At 46.8% G+C, this 21131-nt stretch overlaps 1 protein-coding gene across 1 annotated transcript; it reads right to left on the reverse strand.

Annotated features, from left to right (window-relative positions):
• Positions 1 to 42: 42 nt before the first annotated feature.
• Positions 43 to 19986, reverse strand: SLC2A10 (solute carrier family 2 (facilitated glucose transporter), member 10). Its single transcript, XM_011983750.1, has 5 exons — positions 19831 to 19986; positions 9718 to 11001; positions 9055 to 9177; positions 6542 to 6677; positions 43 to 2582 (listed from the first exon to the last, which is right to left on the reverse strand). Exons 1-5 carry the CDS (start codon positions 19841 to 19843, stop codon positions 2504 to 2506), a joined length of 1635 nt encoding a protein of 544 aa, XP_011839140.1. The 5' UTR covers positions 19844 to 19986; the 3' UTR covers positions 43 to 2503.
• Positions 19987 to 21131: the final 1145 nt, after the last annotated feature.

Here is a 21131-nt window from a genome sequence, read left to right on the forward strand (position 1 = left end):
GCGTAAATATTACTAAGATAAAGATATGTTTGTTGCACACAATTTACAAATAATAATAAACTCTTTATTGTAAATACTCTTTATTGTAAATACTCTATCCTAAATTCCATACAGCCAATTAATTCTTCCAGAATCTTTTGTTAATTTTTTTGTGTATAAATTTTACAGAGATAAAGGATATGTTTGTTGCACACAATTTACAAATAATAAACTCTTTATTGTAAATATTCTTTATTGTAAACACTCTTTACCCTGAACTCCATATAGCCAATTAATCCTTATAGAATCTTTTGCTAATTTTTTTTGCCAAGCTCTTGTATCCAAAGCCAACTATCACAGCGATTTAGCCATGATTTGACCAAGTTAGACTACGAATAAAAATCACTGATTACTCTACAGCGAGACGCTGAAGAATGGGTAGAAGTTTGGCATGAATGCTGCTTGAAATTTTTGTTTACACTAGTGAGGAAGACAAAAGTAAAACAATGAAGATGAATGTCAGAACTCCAGTTTCTTCAATGATTCGAGAAGCTGTCAGCTGAAATGGATAATAGTGTCTGACTATTGGAAGAACAGTTTCTTCATATTTTGGTGCTATTCACACTGTATTGGCTATAAACAAGACATACTTTAAAGTTTAATGTGCATTACTGACATTTAATCCAGCATGTTCTGAAGTCTAGAAAACCAACAAAACAATAAATCAAGCCCTGATGTATAGTCCTCTCTAATCTTTGTGACACAAAAATACTCCCCGCAGCCAGTTAACCAACCAAAGACAAACTAACGTGACGTCATTGAGTGGAGAATCAGGAAGAAATGTGCGGTATCTCCCCTAGGTCTCTCTGTAAGAGTTACTATATATAAATAGCCTCGAGAGCACAGATAAAAGTAACATGTAGTAAAATTAGGTAATGAGTTTTGAGTATAATTATTTGTTTTCATATAATGTACTGAATTATACATTTAAGTCATTTAATTTTTTATAATGGCTGTGTTTACACTTGCAAAAATCCTGAAAGTGTAGCAATCAGCTCTCACAAGCCGGCAAAGCCAGCTCCAGCACACCACCGGAAGCATCTAGAATGCAGAAGACAGAACTCGAGGGACCAGAGTCCTTGGGGGCTCTGCCAGCTTCCATGTGTGCAGGCATGAATGACAAAGCATCCAGCACCTAGGACCTATCTTAGCTCTTCATTCTCCCCAGCATCTGGGAGCTTCTTGTCAGTCCCTTCCTTAAGTGATCTCCAATCTTAGCTACTTGCTCAGTCCCCTGTCTGATTCACCCTGACCCTTTACTGGGTCCAGAGGAGGGACCTGGGTAACGGAGGATGAGTAGAAATTTCCCAGTTCCTGGACCAGCTGGGGACCCTCCTGAAGGGAAACAGGGTCTAAATACACCCCCTGAGACATAATTATCCCCATTCTGCAGATGAGAAAACTGAGGGTTCAGGGAGTTGTTTTTTACCCAGGTTCAAATGCTGCCAAGAGGCAAAGGCAATATTGACAAGCAGGTTTGTTGGCCTCCAAACCTATCTCCTTTCTGCAAAGCCATCCTGTGCCATCCTGGAGACAGCTCCTGGACCAGCATTTAGAATTCCAGCTCACTGGAGTCAGTAGAAATCTTAAGAATGACCTTGTCCAGGCTTCCCATTATACAAGTGGGGAAACTGAGGCCCATGGTCATTCATACAGCAGTGACACCAGCAGACCAAGGACTAGAGCTGAAGCCTCCTATCAACTAGTCAGAGTTGCTGGCAAAGGATAAATATTCTGGGTAAGAGAATTAGAGGGGTCGAATAAAACTCAGATAAAAGAGTCAAAAGGCCTATAATCCGAGCACTTTGGGAGGCCAAGGCGGGAGGATCACTTGAGCTCAGGAGTTTGAGACCAGCCTGGCCAACATGGCGAAACCCCATCTCTACTAAAAATAAAAAAATTAGCTGGGCGTGGTGGCATGTGCCTGTAGTCCCACCTGCTTGGGAGGCTGAGGCACAAGAATTGCTTGAACCCAGGAGGTGGAGGTTGCAGTGAACTGAGATCATGTCAGCCTGGGTGACAGGGTGAGACTCTGCCTCAAAAAAAATAAGAGTAAAAAAAGAGATTTACCCCTCCCCAAAATGCCAGTTGAAAAAAGAGGTTAGAGAAGATGATATCCTCATTTGGATTTAGGGGTGATATCGGGAGAGGATTGGTACCCTTGAGATTCTTTGAGAAAGTCCATGGTGTAACAAAGACTTCATAGAATATTCTTCTTATAAATACTGCAGAGATGTGCAAGTCAATGGGGAAACTGAGGCATGAAGCTAGATCCTCAGAAACCCTCAGAGTTGGGCATTCTCAGACTTTCATCCTTTTTACCCCAGCAAAAACAGACCACCTTTGGGGGCGGGGGCCACTCCCAAATGACCAGCTGGAACTTGTGCCCTGGGGCCTAGGAAGCAGGATGCTGGAGACGGTCTGCCAAAGCCATGGTCCCAGAATTTCCAGGCAGACGGATTCCTCAGGAGGCTGCAGAGACCTCAATGCGGCTGTACTGGATGCCAGTGGAGTTCTGCCTGTGGCCAAAGCTCAGGGCAAACCTGTCAAACAGAGAATGTGTGGGATCACGGGGTGGCAAGGACTGGGGCCGTCCCTGGGGGGTGGACCTTCCACTGGAGTTCCCACCCCCAATCCCACCTTCACTCCTACAATGACCCTTCCTGCTTCCTGCCTTACTACAAATGTCCACCTTCTCTCACCTGGACCCCCAGCAGCTCCTCCCTGGTCTCCCAGGGTCTTCCCTGGCCTCCTATAACCCCTTGTCACCATTACATCCACAGTGACCTTTCTAAACGCAAAAATCTGTCACTCCCCACTGATATGGTTTGGATCTGTGTCCCCACTAAAATCTCATGTTCAATTGTAATTCTCAGTGTTGGAGGTGGGGCGTGATGGGAGGTGATTGGATCAGGGGGCAGTTTATCATGAATGGTTTAACATCATCCCTTTCGGTAGTGTCCTTGAGATGGTAAGTCAGTTCTCATGAAATCTGGTCATTTAAAAGTGTGTAGCACCATCCCCTGCTCCCGCCACCCCCTGCTGCCGCCATGTAAGATGTGCTGACTGCCCTTCACCTTCCGCCATGATTGTAAGTTTCCTGAAGCCTCCCCAGAAGTTGAGCAGACACCAGCATCATTCTTCCTGCACAGAGTGCAGAACCGTAAGCCAATTACACCTCTTTTCTTTATAAATTACCCAGTATTTCTTTATATCTATGCGAGAATGGACTAATACACCTGCTCAAAAGAAAGCCATCATCATGCTTAGCCTAACATCCCATCTTCTCACCATGGCTGCCCTCCCTGACACCAACCCCTCCAGTCCCATTTGCTCATCACACCCTGGCCACTTGGGCCCCCTTCGAAACCCCTAACTTGTTTCCACTTCAGGGCCTTTGCTCTTGCTGTTCCCTCCACCTAGAACATTTCTTCCAGCTCTTGAAACTGTTTCTTCCGCTTGAACATTTCTTCAGCTCTTGAACCCACTGACTTTTTCTCATAATTCCAGTCTCAGCTCAGAGCGGCCTTCCTTGAGCATCATTCATTCAGTCAGAGACGTGGTTAAAGATGACAGTGCCAGGCACTGCTCTAGGCCCTGGGAACAGGGCAGTAAGTGAAATCAATACACAAAAATATCACCGTGCTTGTTGAAAATTCCTGATACACTTGTAACACAAATGCACCCATAGCTATTTGCACCCTAGCTAAAGAAACTGTATCCATCTCCCAAATCTGCTGTTCACTCTCTGGTAGGCTAACCTGCCTTGTTTTCTTCATGATGTAAAAACTCTGAATTATCTTATTCGTGCATTTTTGAGTTTTGTAGTCTATCTCTCTCCTCTACATTAAAATGTAACTTCCTTCTAAGTCCAGAGACAGGGTCTCTCTCGGTCATGGGTCTGTCCCCAGAGCCTACTACAGTGCCCGGCACTTAAAAATATTTGCTGAAAGTTGAATGAATCGATTCCTGAGAAACTGGGATAAAACAGGAATTTTTGAAAGTTTTTTTTGTTGTTGTTGTTATTATATCCCCTGAGGGAATGGTAAAGGTCTCTTTTGAACAGAAATAACTTGACAGAAAGCAAAATAAACAACATTTCGGCAACCAATTGCCATTGATTGATGTAAGACGATTTGAGCCCCTTGTGTTACTAATGTGTCCCTAAAGCAGGTAGAGAAACTGGATCTGTAAGATGTAGGTCCCCATTTCCAACAAGCACATCTGAGGCATAGGGATGCAGAAGAAGTCAGCCCTACAGAAGTGGGTGACAGCTCTACCGGCATCTGCCTCTCATTTTGGGGGAACTAGTCTACTCTGTGGCATGCGGCTTGACTGGACTATCAATCAAGGATCTCTACCCTATCCTGGCTAAGTTAGAGGTTAGGAGGTGGGCACATAAACCAGCCTCGGCCAATCAGACTTTCTCCTGAGGCCATGACTTTTGTATGGAGGACACAGGAATGAAAATAGTTGCTGCTGAAAAGACTATCCCTTTAGTTCCTGTTGTCAAAATCCCTGGACATGCCCTGGTCCTGTGTTCCCAAAGTTGAGTTTCTCTCTCTCTGTGGCCTCTGATATCAAGAGCCCCCTGAACTCTAGGGACAGAGATAATAAAACACAGACCTGCCTCTGGAATCCACGAAAACCCCTAACTTCCTGTCTTCTCCAGAGTCAGAGCAGACCCAGCCTCCAGTCCCCAAGGGCTGACCCTTGCTCCCCCATGTAACCCCAGGACCAGCCTGACACCCCACAGCTGCAGTCACATCCTGCCTTACCCCAAGGCTGGCTCCCACCTGCCTTTCTGCCTCCTTTGCTTTTTATCTCAGAGGATGGATTTGGAATCTTCTCCCAAGAAAATCAGTGTGGCAGAGATGCCAGGCAGCTGTCTAGTAACAGAATCCTTGATTTTCAGCTGGACACATGGCTACCCAGATTGAAAACCACATTTCTTGGCCTCCCCTGCACATAGGTGTAGCCAAGTTCTATGCAAAGGCATGTGGGCGGAAGTGACCTTGGGGACTAGGCCCACCCCTCCCCCTCCCCCATCCTCTGGCAGGTATGTGGGGTTGCACCTCCTTAGGCCATGCAGGAAAGGCGATACGGAAGAGGTGGCACGGCAACAAAACAGAAGGAGCCTGGGACCCTGCATGACCTCATGGCACATAGCTTCCACCCAGCCCTGGACCCCCAACTGACATTTGGACGACTTCAAGCAGCCAAATCGATTTCCTAACTAATACAGCTGGGTTGCTGAGGGGTCTGCCGAAACTGCAGAAGGTGCCACTCAAAAAAGTAGGAGAGGACATTCTGGAGTGGGGAGGACTGGGTTACGGGTTCTTACATCAGGAGCCAGATTGGGGTGGGGCTTAGAAGCTGGTGCAGGGATGCTAGTCAATATTAAAATGTTTTTTTAAAACTTTGTATGACTTCCCAGAAACAGAACGGGCAGTCAGGAGCTGGTGACTATCACCTACTTACAAGAGGTAACTGGGGACATTTGCCAAGGATGCTTAGGATTGTAGCACTTTGAAGTTCCTTCCGAAGTTCCCATTCCACTCGTCTTATTTGAACAGTCTCATGATGCTAAGATTCTGAACTCCCCTTAATGACCCGAAGACCTGATGTGATCTAGCTCCTACCCATCTAGCCTGTTTGACCCTGCACACTCTTCCCTCCCTCTGTTCCAGGCACACTGGCTTCCTTGTTGTTCCTTGCACATGCCAGAGACATGCCCACCTCAGGGCCTTTGCACTTGCTGTTCCTTCTGCCTAATGCTCCTCCCCCATCGTTACATGGGTGCCTCCTTCTCACTGACTTAAATTCCACCTCCTCTGAGAGGACTTCCCTCCCTGACCACCCACTCTACTTCAGCCACAACCCCTTTCTTCTTTGTTCCCCCTGTGTCAACCTGGCCCTCTCAACATATTTTGCTCTGTTTCATTTTCTCCTAATCACCCATCACCAACTAAAATGCTCTTGTTTATGCATGTGTTGTCTTCCCTCCCCCATCAAATGGAAGCTCCTTGAGGACAGGAACTTTGTCTTCCTTAATCTCTGCAAGTTTCCTAAGGCTCTGAACACTGTCTGGCACATAGTAACGACTTAATAAATAGCCGCAGAATGAATGCACGAAGCCCACAAGTGTTTTGCATGCAATATTTAAAGGCCATGGTTATAATGTTTTGCTTCTCCAAGGTCCAGTGACTCTAAGAGAGTTTATGGTTTTAAGATTCCACTGTTCTAGCCTCCTGTATTCCATAATCAAATGGTTTTTAAATCCCTGTGAGCTGGGTCTTAAAGTCAAATGAAAAGGCACTGTAGGGAGACACAGAACAACTCAAGGCAAACAGCTGTGTGTGACCGGACAAAACTCATAGTGCCCAGGAAGACAGGAGGAATGCCCGCTTGCAAAGGGAAAGCACAAAGACGAAAATCCTGAAGCCATGTGCTTGGGGTGTGATACAGCTCTTCCCCCAGACCCACCCTGTCAGCTTCCTACCGTCTCTTCTGGAACTGCTGGTCTATCTCTGCCAATGACTGGCCTTTTGTTTCAGGAACAAAAAAATAGATGAAGCCCAGGCCGAGGACAGCGGTCAGTCCGTAGAGCAGGAAGGTCCAGGACAAGCCGATGGTGCCTGGAAAAAGGGCGGGTGTGTAGACCTGGGGCCAGGCACTCTGGCCCCGCAGCCTGGGCCAACTGGCGGGTTCTAGGTCAGGCATGGAAAGTCAGTTCACTCAAAGCAAATGTTCCCAATGATCAATTTGCAGAATGACCAATAAGCTGTCAGTGAAGTACGTTAAAGCGGCAATCTCATTGATTGTCTCAAAGGAGGGGATGAGCCAGGATGCAAGTCCACAAGCACAGAGACAACGGCAACTTGTGTTTATGGGAAAGAGCCCTCACCCACATCTAGAGCACTATCCCGTGGAGTGTGCTTGGGCTCCAAAAGCCTGGCTTGAAGGATCGTGGATCCAGCTGAGTTGCCAAACAGCTGCATAGACACAGCTTGGCAAATCTCAGTTTAAAAAAAAAAAAAAATCCTTAGAAATTCCATGAATTGGGCTCTGCACAGTGGCTCACGCCTGTAATATCAGCACTTTGGGAGGCTGAGGTGAGAGGATCACTTAAGCTCAGGAGTTCAAGACCAGCCTGGGCAACATGGTGAAACTCTGTCTCTACTAAAAACAAAAAATAAAAAAATTAGCTGGGCGTGACAGCGCACACCTGTAGCCCCAGCTACTCGGGAGGCTGAGCCCTGGAGGTTAAGGCTGCAGTGAGCCGAGATCATGCCACTGCACTCTGCCCTGCACTCAGGGCGACAGAGTGAGAGACCCTGTCTCAAAAATAAAAAAAGACAACAAAAACAAAAAAACAAAAAAACCAACAAACAAAAACAACAACAAAAAAACACCCAGAAATTCCACGAATCGGTCATTCAGTGAATCGATCATTCAGAGAATTGAGTTTTAGTCAGTTTGGCCTGTGACTGGTTTGGGAGAGAGGACAAAAGTCACAGTTCAGTCCCAGGGTCGGCCTCCTTCCTAGAGCCTCCAGTGGGTCTCAGAGCCAGCAGCCAAGATGGGAATGACCCTGAGTCCTTTGATGTCATCCAGCCCAAGACAGAGAAGAGGCTGTGGAGGAAGGGTCTTTGTCAAGGCAGAAGACAAATTATGTTTTGGAAGCCATTCTCACCTCTGACAGCCACATCCATATCTCCTTCAGGCAGCCTCCCATGACCAGCTGGACCTATTGCCAGCAGGAGGAGCAACAGTCTGGAAGTCAGTGGGGCTGGTTCTAGTATTTTGACTCCCTGGCTGGATGGGGTAAGGATGTATTTTCCCATATGTGAAATGGGGATGATATATGATACAATTCCAGTAAATTCCTTCCTTCCTTTCTCCCTCCCTCCCTTCCTTCCTCCCTTCCTTGTTTCTCTCCTTCTTTCTCCTCTCTTACTCATTTACTCCACACAAAGGGAAATGCTTGAAGACTGAGGCTGCAGGGAGAAGCTTGGATTCCCTAAGACGGGGGGTGGAAGACAGCCATGATGTGGGGGGTTCTTCCACTGGGGTTTCCCACAGCACCGCCCCCCAGCCTCCCAAGGTGGCTGCACCTTTGAGAAGGAAACTCTTGGCCATAGGGAATAGGAAAATAACTGAACCCTAAGAACTGTGCCTTGGGGCCCACAGTGAAGGAGCCTGTGTACTCTGGCCCAGATGAGCAATACCCACTGAAGACCAGGGTCTGGAGCCATGAGCATCTCAGCATTTCAGAGTCATTCCCTGGTGTTCTGGGCCCACATAATTTCCACCCCATCCCACCACACCGCAGACTGGGTTTCAATGCTAGGGAGGAAGAGATGATGTCACCCAAACTTGATTGAGAAAAACTTCCAGGCCAGACATGATGACTCATGCCTGTAATCCTAGCATTTTGGGAGGCCAAGGCGGGTGGATCACTTGAGGTCAGGAGTTCGAGACCAGCCTGGCCAACCTGGTGAAACCCTGTCTTTATGAAAAACACAAAAATTAGCCGGGCATAGTGGCGTGTGCCTATAGTCCCAGCTACTCGGGAGGCTGAGGCAGGAGAATACTTTGAACCTGGGAGGTGGAGGTTGCAGTGAGCTGAGACTGTACCACTGCACTCCAGCCTGGCTGACAGAGCAAGACTCTGTCTCAAAAAAAATTAAAAAGAAAAGAAAAGCCAAGAAAAACAGGTGTCATGAACCAGTTTAAGCCAGTTTGGAGCAAATAAACATTGCTACTCTTATACCTGCCGGTTGACCTCAGATGACCTCTCACCAGTACTGGGTGTAGACTATCACCCGTGAGCTGGCCGGGGGAGTTTTACAGTGCGTATGAGGGTCCTGGATGTCGTTTTGGACACTTGGTGATGTTTCTGCACAGAATAATGGTTCTGCAGCTAATACACAGGAAAATCCAAAAATGTCTGCTTTAGAGTAGGGAGCTTGGGCCACAGAAAAAAAATGGACTTGTCTGGGAAGGACTCACCAATGAGATCAAGGAAGGAGAGGCTGATGAAGAGATTGGCTGCCCAGTTGAAGCTGTTGCAGAAGGCGAAGGCTCTTCCTCGTATCTCCACAGGGTAGATCTCGCTGAGAACAAGCCAGGTCACTAGGGTGGGAGAGCAGGAGGGCTCCTGGGCTGTGGTGGGACCTGAGGCCTGGCGCCATCAGGTCAAACACGCAGCCTCTCAACAATGGGATTTTGCAGTGTCAGGCTCCCGATACCAAACTCCCACCCCCATACCTCTGTAAGAATCCCAGGAGGGTCTCAGTTTGCTGAAGACTGAGAGGTTTTCTGAGACATGAGACTTTCAGTGCTGAGATGGGAACAGTCTTGGATGAACTGGGATGATTGGTTTTTCACCCTATTCATTAAATTCCTTCCAGTTGTGAGCTATCCAGGCTTTAAGGGACCTGAAGCTCAAATGACTTGGGGAGCCTTTTAAGGAATGCAAATTACAAACATAAAATTAGGCACTGGCCCTGGGAGGAGCAACTGCTAGTAAGTGAGGGGCCCTGAAGCTTCATGGTCAACCCACCTCTACTGCCCTGCTGACACCCTGCCAGGTAGTCAGGGTGGGAAGTCCCCAAACTTCCCCTTAGGAGGGGTAGGAGGCTCCAGAGTCACCTGCAAGAGAACTCCACTTACCTGGCCCAAACCCAAAGGAAAAGGCGCTGACAAAGACCATCAGGCAGAGGAGCGCCGTCCAGCGCAGCAGTGCATGTCCCTGGGCGGGCAGAGGGGGCCCAGGGAGGGCAGAGCTCAGGGCCGGCTGAGGAGGGGCTGAGGGGTCTCCAGATCTGGGATGGGGCTTGGTTTTCTTAACAGTGGACAAGATTGGCTCCCTTTGGTCCTCATTGGTCCTTGGCATGGGAGGTAGAGAGGAGTCCCGCAGCAGGCCAGAGTCTTCAGGGAGGCCCATCTGCCCAGTGGCATTGGGCACAGCCAGGCAGCTTGGGCCTGAGTCCATGGGCACGGCAAAGCTGACGAGGCCTATGCCGCTGACAGACAGGGCCATGAAGGCACAGCCAGCTAGCAACAGAGCCCTGCGGCCTGCACGGTCCACCAGCCCCATGGCGGTCAGAGTAGCTGCCACCTTCACTGCGCCAAGCCCCACAGAAGCCAGCATGGCTGAGGATCCCCCATGGAAGCCGACGGAGCTGAAGATGGTGGAGGCATAGCATAGCACGTTGGGCTGCCCTGTTAGTTGCTGGAAGAGCACCAGCCCCAGGCCCACTGTGGTCCGGCCTCGCATGTTATCCCGTGCCCTGAAGAGGTCCAGAAAGGAGTACCGTGGCCTCCCCAAGCCCAGCTTGGGGGCCTCACCTCCCTGGAGTGGGATGAGGTCCTTGTGTGCTGCAGTCTCATCTGCACCAGCAGGGAGGAAGAGGAGGCTGAGGGACTGCAGGAGAGCAGGTGCGGTGGCCCAGCCGAACATATGTCTCCATCCCCAGGGGGTACCAGCCAGTGCATAGTTGAGGGCATAGGAGAGCAGGATGCCCACGGTGATTCCTGCCTCATAGAGGGACACCAGCACTCCCCGCTGCCGTGGTCCCACGAGCTCTGACACATAGATACAGCAGGCCATGGAGGAGAGGGAAATGGCGAAGCCAACCACAGAGCGGCCCAGGACCAGCCAGGTCAGGGAACCAGCCAGGCCCAGGGTCAGGCTGCCTGCCAGCAGCACCAAGTTGCTCCCGAGGATGGCTTGCTTCCTGCCATAGCAGTCAATGAGGAAGCCACCAACCAGGGAGGCAAGGAGAGCTCCCAGAAGCAGGCTGCCCACCAGGAACTCCTGCTCCAAGCAGCTTAGCCCAAAGTCAAGCTGCAGTGGCAGCAGGGCACCTGATATGACTGCCAGTTCATAACCAAAGGTCAGGCCACCCAGCAAAGACACAGAGGCACACAAGGGCAGTAGTGGTGGGGGGCGGCCTAAAAAACAAAAGTGACAGGGACAGAGTTAGAATGGTTCCTTGTCATACCATCAGTCCATTCAACCTTCCCTCCATCTGTCAACACCTCCATCTATCCATCCATCTACTCCATCTATTCAACCATCCATTCAAACCATCCATCCATCCATCCATCCATCCATCCATCCATCCATCCATCCATCTGTCCATCCATCCACTTCATCAATTCAACCATCCATCCATTCCTCCTCCATCCATCCATTTACTCCCTCTGTTCAACCACCCATTCAACCATCCACTGATCCATCCATCCATCCATCCACTCCATCCATCCACTCCATCTATTCATCCATCCATCCACTCCATCTATTCAACCATCCATCCATCTACTCCATCTATTCAACCATCCATCCATCCATCCATCCAACCACTATCCTATACCATCTGTTCAATCATCCATTCAACCATCCATCCATTCTTCCATCCACTCCATCTATTCAACCACCCATCCATCCATCTATGCATCCTCCATCCATTCATCTACTTCATCCATCCAAATATTCATCCATCTGTATGTCCATTTATCTATCCCTTAATTCACTCAACCATCCATCAATGTATTGATCTATTTATCTATCTGTCTACAAAACCATCCATTCATCCACCCATCTCTGTATTTCATCCTTTTATATACTCATCCACACATCCATCCATCCATCCATCCAAATTTATTTATCTGGCATCTACAACATGCCAGGAAGTGCTCTTAGGGCTGGAATATAGCCGTGTTGTCCAGGATCTAATGTACTAGAAGAAATAGGAAGATAATAAACATATAATTTTGGGTGATGAAGATGTCATAAAAAAATGAAGCAGGGAAAGAGAATTAAGATTGATGGAGTAGGCCAGGTGCAGTGGCTCAAGCCTGTAATCCCAGCACTTTGGGAGGCTGAGACGGGCAGATCACGAGGTCAGGAGATCGAGACCATCCTGGCTGACACGGTGAAACCCCGTCTCTACTAAAAAATACAAAAAACTAGCCGGGCGAGGTGGCGGGCACCTGTAGTCCCAGCTACTCGGGAGGCTGAGGCAGGAGAATGGCGTAAACCCAGGAGGCGGAGCTTGCAGTGAGCTGAGATCCCGCCACTGCACTCCAGCCTGGGCGACAGAGTGAGACTCCATCTCAAAAAAAAAAAAAAAAAAAAGATTGATGGAGTAGTACTATTTCAAGGCCTCTCTGAAGAGCAAAAATTTGAGCAGAGATCTGAGTGACGTGAGAGCGAAAGTCCTAGGAAAATCTGGGAGAAGAACATTCTAGACAGAGTGAACAAAACGTACAGAGGCCCTGAGGTAGGACAGTTCTTGGTGTTTGAACAACTATGGATATTAATGGTTGGTACTTATATGGTCCTTACTAAATGCCAGAATCTGTTTTAAGAGCTTTATATGTATTTTCTCATTTAATTGTTACAGCAACCCTATAACCTATCATTACTATCATCCTCCAAAGTGCACAGAAGTTAAGAAACTTTCTCATGGTCACATAACAAGTAAGTTGTAGAGATGATGTGGCTAAAGTGAGGACCTCTAATCACTGAGGTGATCAGCCAGGAGGCCAAAGGCTGAAGCCCAGTGAGTGAGAGTGATGGGAAATAATGAGGCAGGAGAAGTAGGCAGGGGCCAGACCATGTGGGACTTTGCAGGTCAAGAGGACAATGAGGAATGTCATTCTCAGTGGTTGGAAGCCTTTGATGGCTTCAGCCAGGAATGAGGTGATCTACTTTTATTTTTCAATTTTTATGAGTCCCAACAGGAAATAAATAGGTCATCTACTTTTAATTTTTAAAATATTGCTTTTGCTGTTGTATGGAGATGCTAAATGAGGTGAGTGTGGCCCAATCAACGTCCATTCACCCCTTTTTCTTTGGTATCAGGACTCTATCCAGCTAAAAGACTACATTTCCCACCTTTCCCACAGCTATGGGTGGCTACTAAGACGGAAGAGGGAGTTTTTTTGGTGGGACATTGAGAAAAGCTCTCCAAGAAGAGGGTGAGGAGGGAGACAGCTGGCTAGAGTCTTTTTTGCCCTTTTTTCTAGCTCCCTTACCTCTTGCCTGGAATGCAAGTGTGATGACTGGAGCTTCAGCAGCCATCTTGGAACATGGTTGGGGGTAACCATGAGGATGCAAGCTACACACCGACATAGTAGGATAGAAATATAGAAGAAGAATGGGTCTTTGGTGACAGTAAGCCTACCATATCAACAATGGATTGTCAATCTCCATATATTTTTATGTGCTAAGAAGAAAATCCCAACCATTTCTCACTTAGTGAAACTATGTTACTTCCAGTTTCTATTCCTAGCAGTGAAACCAGAGAGCAAGAGTAACCCCAGGTTGGAAGGGTAGTACAAGGGTCCAGGTGAGAGTGCTAATGAAAACTAAGAAGAAATGCTATATAGCAGGGAGCTGCCAGTTAAAATCAATGAGGAACACGGGCTGCATGTAAGACAACAAAGAATGGTGGGGATTGCGGCAAACTGGAGAGTTCATGCCTCATCTAAAGTCACAACACAGCTCCAGGTATTGTTAACACACCAGATTGTATAATCTCTAGCAAATTATGAGAAGGGTAACTGCCATTTCATGACTGATCCCCTTGTGCCAGGCATAATGTAAGACACTTTAAACACATCATTTCACGTAATCCTCACAACTGTAGGAAAACACCCTGTTGCATGGCCAGAGTGAGGGCATCTTGAAGCGAAACCACCATGATGACGGATATTTGGGCCCCACATACCAAGTTGTTCTACAGTAAGATCTTTTAAAATACCTGTAGTATAGATAACCCTTCATAAAGATGCTTATCCAGCCTCTCCAGTGGTCACAAGCCTTGGCAAGAAAGTGTGAAGACGTGATCAGCTGCACATGTTTTATGCTAAAAGCTTGATATATTAAGAATACTTTCTGGAGGGCAGGTATGAGAATCCACGGTCTTGTGGCTACCTGAGATACGGCTCCTGTTTGTACGTCCCTGTGAAATTTCCTTCTGCAAGACTGGATTTGTCGGCCTCCTTTTTTGGCCTCTCAGCTTCCTCAGCCTTCAGAGATAGATTTGCATAGACCTGCCCACCAAGGAACAGCAACCTTACGAGTTAGGTATTATTAATATCTCCATGTAACAGATAAGGAAATTGGAAAACAGGAAGGTCAAGAACTGCCAGATTTGTTTTTTTTTTTTTTAAAGAGAAACCATAAATCCAGATTTTTATAAACTATTTTCTGATTTTTAAATGCTGTTCCAAGAACATATTAAAATATTCTTTGAGTCAGACAAAACACATTCAGAGTTTAAACCACAGGTACCAGTTTTCAACTGCTTCCATATGGAAACAAATCTTCAAGGAATACAAGGCTCTGGGTATAGTAAACATTTGTTACCTCTTCTGTCTGCCTGGAATATTTTCCTTTGAGAAGGAGCCCCTTCCCCCACTGATGGGGTTACCAGTCACAAGTACTCTCCATACACACGTAGGGATGAGCAAGTGGGTCTCAGGGAATTGCTATGCATAGACAGGAAAAAAGAACTACATTTTTTGAGAATTTCAAGCTACAGAAACAAAATAGTCATTGGTCATGATATGCAGAAGGCCTTTATGAAAATGAAACCAACACAGATGAGAACAGAGCCAAAAGATAGCAAGAAATAGATCCCAATATTATTGCATGAACCCATGGATCTAGCAGTGCCTGAAGCTTACTCAATCCGTTGGGCTCTTGTTACATGAGCCAACAAACATTCTTTGTTCTTTTAGTCTGGTTTCTACAAATTATAATTTAAAAGCTCTCAATTAGTATACTGAGCAACAGAATTTCCAGACACATGGAAAAACCTGCAATCTCTCTCTCTCTCTCTTTTTTTTCCTAATTGAGGGATTTGTAGGGCTCCCAAGTCATTTTTACATATATATAGTAGTGAAGACAGGACAATACTTTAGATATTTGCAAAACAAGGTTCTTTTCTGTTTTGGCAACTAACTTGCTGTGTGACACCAGGCCAGTCACTTACCCTTTCTGGGCTGTGGGAGCTGGTCTCTAAAGATGGCTCCCGATGAGTCACGCCTCCTGGCGTTATGCCTTTATGTGGTTCCCTCTCACACTGAATTTGAGTAGCTCTGTGACTAGTTTTAACCACCAGAATACAGCTACAGTGACACTGTTCAGTCCTGGGTCTAAATCTTGAACAATTTCCACGTTTTATGTTTTTTGGGGAGCCCCGAACCACTATGTAAGAAATCTGGCTACACTGTCACATGGAGAAACCATGTGGAGAGACCCTTAGGCAACAGACAGGGGCCTCCAGATGATTCCAACCACAGCTGCAGAAGAACCATCCAGCTGAACCCATTCAACCCAGGTAACTAGTAGATATAATAACATGATTTTTATTAGAAGACACTAAGTCTTGGAGTGTTTGTTAAACAGCAATAGATAACTTGAATGAGTCTTTCTTTTCCCATCTATAAAATGTTACTAGATCAGTCTCTTCCAAAGGGCTCCTGACAAATTAATGAAAGATGTTGCAACATCTATGTGTTAAAAATACCAATAAATAAAGCATCCATTCAAACATTTTTCTCCTTTAAGATGGAATAAAGATTCCTGAGTACATGATGAGCGATCTCAAGGGTCAGTTTGTGGGAATCAGGAAAGCACGCCATGACCCAACTACTTCATTACTTAGGAAACACCAAACTGCACAATAATTCTGACTTCCATATCTTACAATGTGAGGTTTTTAGTCCTAGATTAGTTTAATTTATATCCAAATGGACCATTGGCTAAAGATGAAAAATGAAAAGGGTAATAGAGGAAGAGCTCAAAAATAATAATTCTGAAAAATTCTTCCTAAATCCAAAGAAATGAGTGTTTCAATGTTCCCGTTTTATGAATGAACAAACTAATGAAGAAGGTAGAAAATCCTTGGCTGAATGTGAGAATGTGAGAGGCTTTTTGTCTTGTTTTGTTTTGTTTTTGGTAGATTTGTTTTCTTGCCATTTGCTTCTTTTCCCCTTCTAGTCCTCATGATTCCAGTTATCCGAGAGTTCTGGTTATTAAAGACATTCTGAAGCTTCTCTCTTGTGTGTCTGAACATACCTCATCTCACTCTGTGCCCCTCTCAGCTGCACTTGAACGGACGTACTTCTGATCTCTCAGTCTCAGTTTGCTCATGTGTATAATGGGGACAATAATATCCACCTTGTTTGCTTTCAGAGCTGGTGGGAAGATAAAATGAAACAATGGATGCTGTTCCTGTAAGTTTTTATATGATCTGCTGTGTTGACAACTTAGCACAGTGGAAAGCAATGAGGACTAGGACTGAAAAGGCCTGAGTTCCAGTCTCAGCACTGCCACTTGCTCTGTGCCACCCTGAGCAAGCTGCTTCTTCTTTGAACTCCGGTTTCCTCACCTGTAAAAACTGGCTCTTGGAAGAGTTCAGTAGAGAAAGGAGGCCCAGGAAGTGTGCTTGAGGAGAAGTACCATGATTGCTGTTACCACCTGTAACAGTCCTGCCCAATGCCAGACTTGATTAAGAAAACACAAACTTGGTGTCATCTCCTGCTCCCCTTCTGATATGGTTTGGCTGTGTCCCCACTTTAACCCAACAGGTTAGATCTGTAACCATTTATCATGTGTCCCTTGTGAAAGCAGTATAGAGCTGGATGATTTCAGGTACAATCTGAGTTTCTTCTTTTAAAAGGTGAACTCGGCCGCGTGTGGTGGCTCATGCCTATAATCCCAGCACTTTGGAAGGCCAAGGCAGGTGGATCACCTGTGGTCAGGAGTTTGAGAACAGCCTGGCCAACATGGCAAAACGCATCTCTACTAAAAATACAAAAATTAGTCAGGCATGGTGGTGGGTGCCTGTAATCCCAGCTATCAAGGAGGCTGAGGTGGGAGAATCAATTGAACCTGGGAGGCGGAGGTTGTAGTGAACTGAGATTGCACCACTGCACTCCAGCCTGGGCGACAGAGCAAGACTCCATCTCAAAAATAAATAAATAAAGATAGACAAATAAATAAATAAATAAAAGGTGAACTGATTCACATTTATTGCAATGACTGATACAACTGAAATTGCTTCTGCCATTTACTTTTTCGTCTTCTATTTACTGTGCTATCAGGATATTTCTTCTTATCCCTATTTCTGCTTTTGATGGATCATTTATGGGGTGTTTTTTTTTTCCATTTTTTCCCCCACTGATTTGAGTGTTACACTTTCTATGTTTTCCTTTCTTCTTAGAGCAGCACTACCTGACAGCATTTTCTGCAATGACAGAAATTTCTATACCTATGCTGTGCAATATGATAGTCACTAACCAACCACATGTGGAAAATGAGCCCTTGAAATGTGGCTAATGGGATGTAGAAACTAATTTCTTTTCTTTTTCTTTTTTTTTTGTTTTAGACAGTCTTACTCTGTTGCCCAGGCTGGAGCACAGTGGTGTAATCTTGGCTCACTGTAACCTCTGCCTCCTGGGTTAAAGCAATTCTCCTGCCTCAGCCTCCCAAGTAGCTAGGACTACAGGCATGTACCACTATGCCCAGCTAATTTTTATATTTTTAGTAGATACGGGGTTTCACCATGTTGGCCAGGCTGGTCTCGAACTCCTGACCTCAGGTGATCTGCCCACCTCAGCCTCCCAAAATGCTGAGATTACTTACAGCTATGAGCCACTATGCCCAGCCTGAATTTTTTATTTTATTTTATTTTATTTCAATTAATGTACATATAAAAATAACCACATATGGATGGTGACTACCCTATTGGCAGCACAATTGTACAGATTACTCTTAATTTTTAATTCACACACTTAAATTTATATATTTCTGGAAGCATCTAGAATAATCCAGCAGTATCTGTGTTATGCACTCCCACCCTGGAACTGACAAGAACATCTGCAATATTATAGCCAGATGTATGGAGAGTTTCTCTGGACCAGACATTGCTTTGAGTTTAAAAACACATTTACGGCCAGGTGCAGTGGCTCACGCCTATAATCCCAACACTTTGGGAGGCTGAGGCAGGCGGATCACTTGAGGCCAGGAGTTCAAGACCAGCCTGGCCAACACGGTGAGACCCCATCTCAACTAAAAATACAAAAATTAGCTGGTTGTATGGCACACACCGCACCTGTAACTCGGGAGGCTGAGGTGGGAGAATCGCTTGAATCCGGGAAGGTGGAGGTTGCAGTGAGCCGAGATCGTGCCACTGCACTCCAGCCTGGACAACAGAGCAAGACCCTGTCTCAAAAAAAAAAAAAAAAAAGTTCTCACCCCAACATTATGAGGTAGGCTCTTGTATTATTTACAAATGAATAAAGTGATCATCAGAGGGGTGAAGCAACTCACCTAAGGTCAAAAGTAGTAAGTGTAACCTGGACAACCTAGCAAGATCCTGTCTCTACAAAAAATTTAAAAATTAGCCAGGCATGGTGGTGGGTGCCTGCAGTCCCAGTTACTCCAGCGGTTGAGGTGTGAGGATCGCTTGAGCCCAGGAGTTTGAGGTTACAGTGAGCTATGATCGTGACACTACACTGCAACCTGGGTGACAGAAGGAGACCCTGACTCTAAAATTAAAAAACGAAAAACGCTGTAAGCGGCTGTGGCTAGAATGAAAGCCAGGCTGTCTGGGTCCACAGTCCCTACTCTTGACTGCTCCATTATAAAACCTTGGTGCAATGTGATTTCACTCTGTTCTCTTGGTTCGGTCCCTTCTTAGCTTTGTTGGGCAATTTTTGTGCAGAGGGAGGAGTTCCATGGGTGAAGGAATCATTCCCCACCTCCACTTCTGCTCATCCCTCTCCCCTGCCACTCCTACCCTCCAAGGAAACAAACCCTTGCCATTCCCTGGCTGGCCTGTCCTTCCTGTTCCTCACCACTAGTAAACATCCTGGAAGATGTTGCTCAGATCCTGCTCTGTCTTCACCCCCTTTGCCCCTCCTCCCTCATTCCTGAGGTTTTCTCTCAGAAAGGAAGGTCTTTCCAGGCCATGTGAAGCAATCGAGGTGAAAGCCCAGGATTTGTTTGCCATTTCCTGGGTTCCTCTTGCAGCAAAAGGGAACCCAGCCAAAGGGTTCACAGCTTCCACCCACAGGTTCCACTGGAAAACACATCAGTGCAGGTTCAGTTGTAATGGACAATAAAACTAATGGACAATAAAAACGAACAACATGTGAAATAAAATAGTAATAATAACAGGTATCATGTTTGGAGACCTCCTCTGTGCAAAGACTTTATGTTCCTTCCCTCAATTCATCCTCATAACAACCCTAGGTGAGACTGCTGCCATTATTCCATCCACAGATGTGGAGGTTAAGGCTCACAGTGTTCTCACAGCTAGGAAGCAACAGGATCAGGATGGAAATGCTGACCTGCCTGCCTCCCAAACCCATGTCCTTAAGAGCTCTGCTGCACTGACCTTCCAGCAAGAAGAGTCAATCAGAGATAGGTGGGGTGGGAGGCAACTGGGGTGCAGGGGGCAGAGGTGGAGGGGAGAGAGCGCTCAGAAAAACCCCAAGGGATAAAGCGTGGTGAAATGATACTGTGGCATGCGACTGTAGATATAAAGGAGCACCTCAAAGGAGTCGGGGCCATCAGGAAGACAAGGAAGAACATTCCCTTTCCATGGTTCCCATCACCTGAGTCAGTCCCACCACCTTAGCACGACAGCAAAGGTCCTTCATGGGCTGGCCTAACTCCTCGGCCACTTCGCCTCCTCCCAGACCCTGTCGCCACAGCCCCCCCACACACACCTTGCCAACACGTTTGTTTCCAGCACATACTGTACGCTTTCATGCTGCTCCACCTCCGCACGTGCTGGGCCTCCTACGTGCACTGTCCTTGTTCCCCAAGGAAAGGGTCTGTTTGTTCCTCTACTCTCCCTCTTCAGTCCCAGGTCCTGTGCCACCTCCCCAAGGAGCCTCCAGGAACACACATCTGTTATTTGGCATCCACTCATCTTCCGTTGCAGGGAGCCACCCCTTTTCCTTGTCTCCCAGTCTCCTGGTTTGGGTGGAGATGACCGCCCCCACCTCCACCCTCAGTGCCCAGCCCCAGGGTGGTGTCCATGATCCAGATCCAACCAATCAGCAGATTCCTGGGCCCTAGGCAGAGGTGAATACCACGTGGGGGAACCTGGGCCAGTGAGAGTCGGCCCAAGCGTGTTTGCTCACCGGGGGTGCCAAGCTAGTGGTTTACCTGCCTGGAGCCACTGGGGGCCATCTTCCCCATGAAGGATTCCTGACAACACGGTATGAGCCCCTAGATCCAACTGTACCTGAAGCCACAGACTTCAGTGACCCATAAATACTCATCACCAATTTCTCAATTTTCTGAAAGTTGTCCTGTTGTTTTTTTTTTAATCTCAGTACCCAAGTACCTTTCATATCAGCAGACAGTAACGTCTGCTTAGCGACTTTCATTGGAGAAGTTTGAGGAAGTCCCTGAGCAATTCCCATGCATCTTCCTCAACTCTCCACTGCACTCCCTTTGCTTGGTCACACTGCAAGTTCCTTTGTGAGTCTTCCATATTCAACTAAGGAGGGCAGGGATAGAGACTGACTCGTCCTGAGCTTCCGGGGCCCCAGCCCTGCCCTGACACCCAAGAGGAACTCAATGAAGTTTCTGCTGAATGAACAAATGACTGGATAGGGGACCAGGGCTATTTCACCTCATGGCATTTCTGGGATTGTGTCAGATACTTCTGAACCTAAACTAATTCTACACAGCAGCCAGAAGGATCCTGGGAAAACCTAAGTCAGGCCTCATCACTCTTCCACTCAGAGCCCTCCAAGGCTCCTATTTCACTCTAAGAAAAGCCAGTGTCCTCACTGTGGCCTTGAAGGCTCTGCAGGATCCGCCCCCTCTCACTGGGCTCCAGCCACACTGGTTTCTTGCTGTTACTCTCACTCCAAGCACGTCCCAACTCAAAGCTTGGTACCCACCAACCTCTCTGCCTGGGAAGTCCTTTCCCTACACGCCAACGGTTCCTTCCCTCCTCCCTTCTGATCTTTGCTGAAACATCCCTTTCTTGGTGAGGCTGTCGCTGGCCCTCTACATAAAATTCAACCTCCCCGTAGCATCT

Source organism: Mandrillus leucophaeus, unplaced genomic scaffold (genome assembly GCF_000951045.1).
Source record: "Mandrillus leucophaeus isolate KB7577 unplaced genomic scaffold, Mleu.le_1.0 Scaffold255, whole genome shotgun sequence".
Taxonomy (NCBI): Eukaryota; Metazoa; Chordata; class Mammalia; order Primates; family Cercopithecidae; genus Mandrillus; species Mandrillus leucophaeus.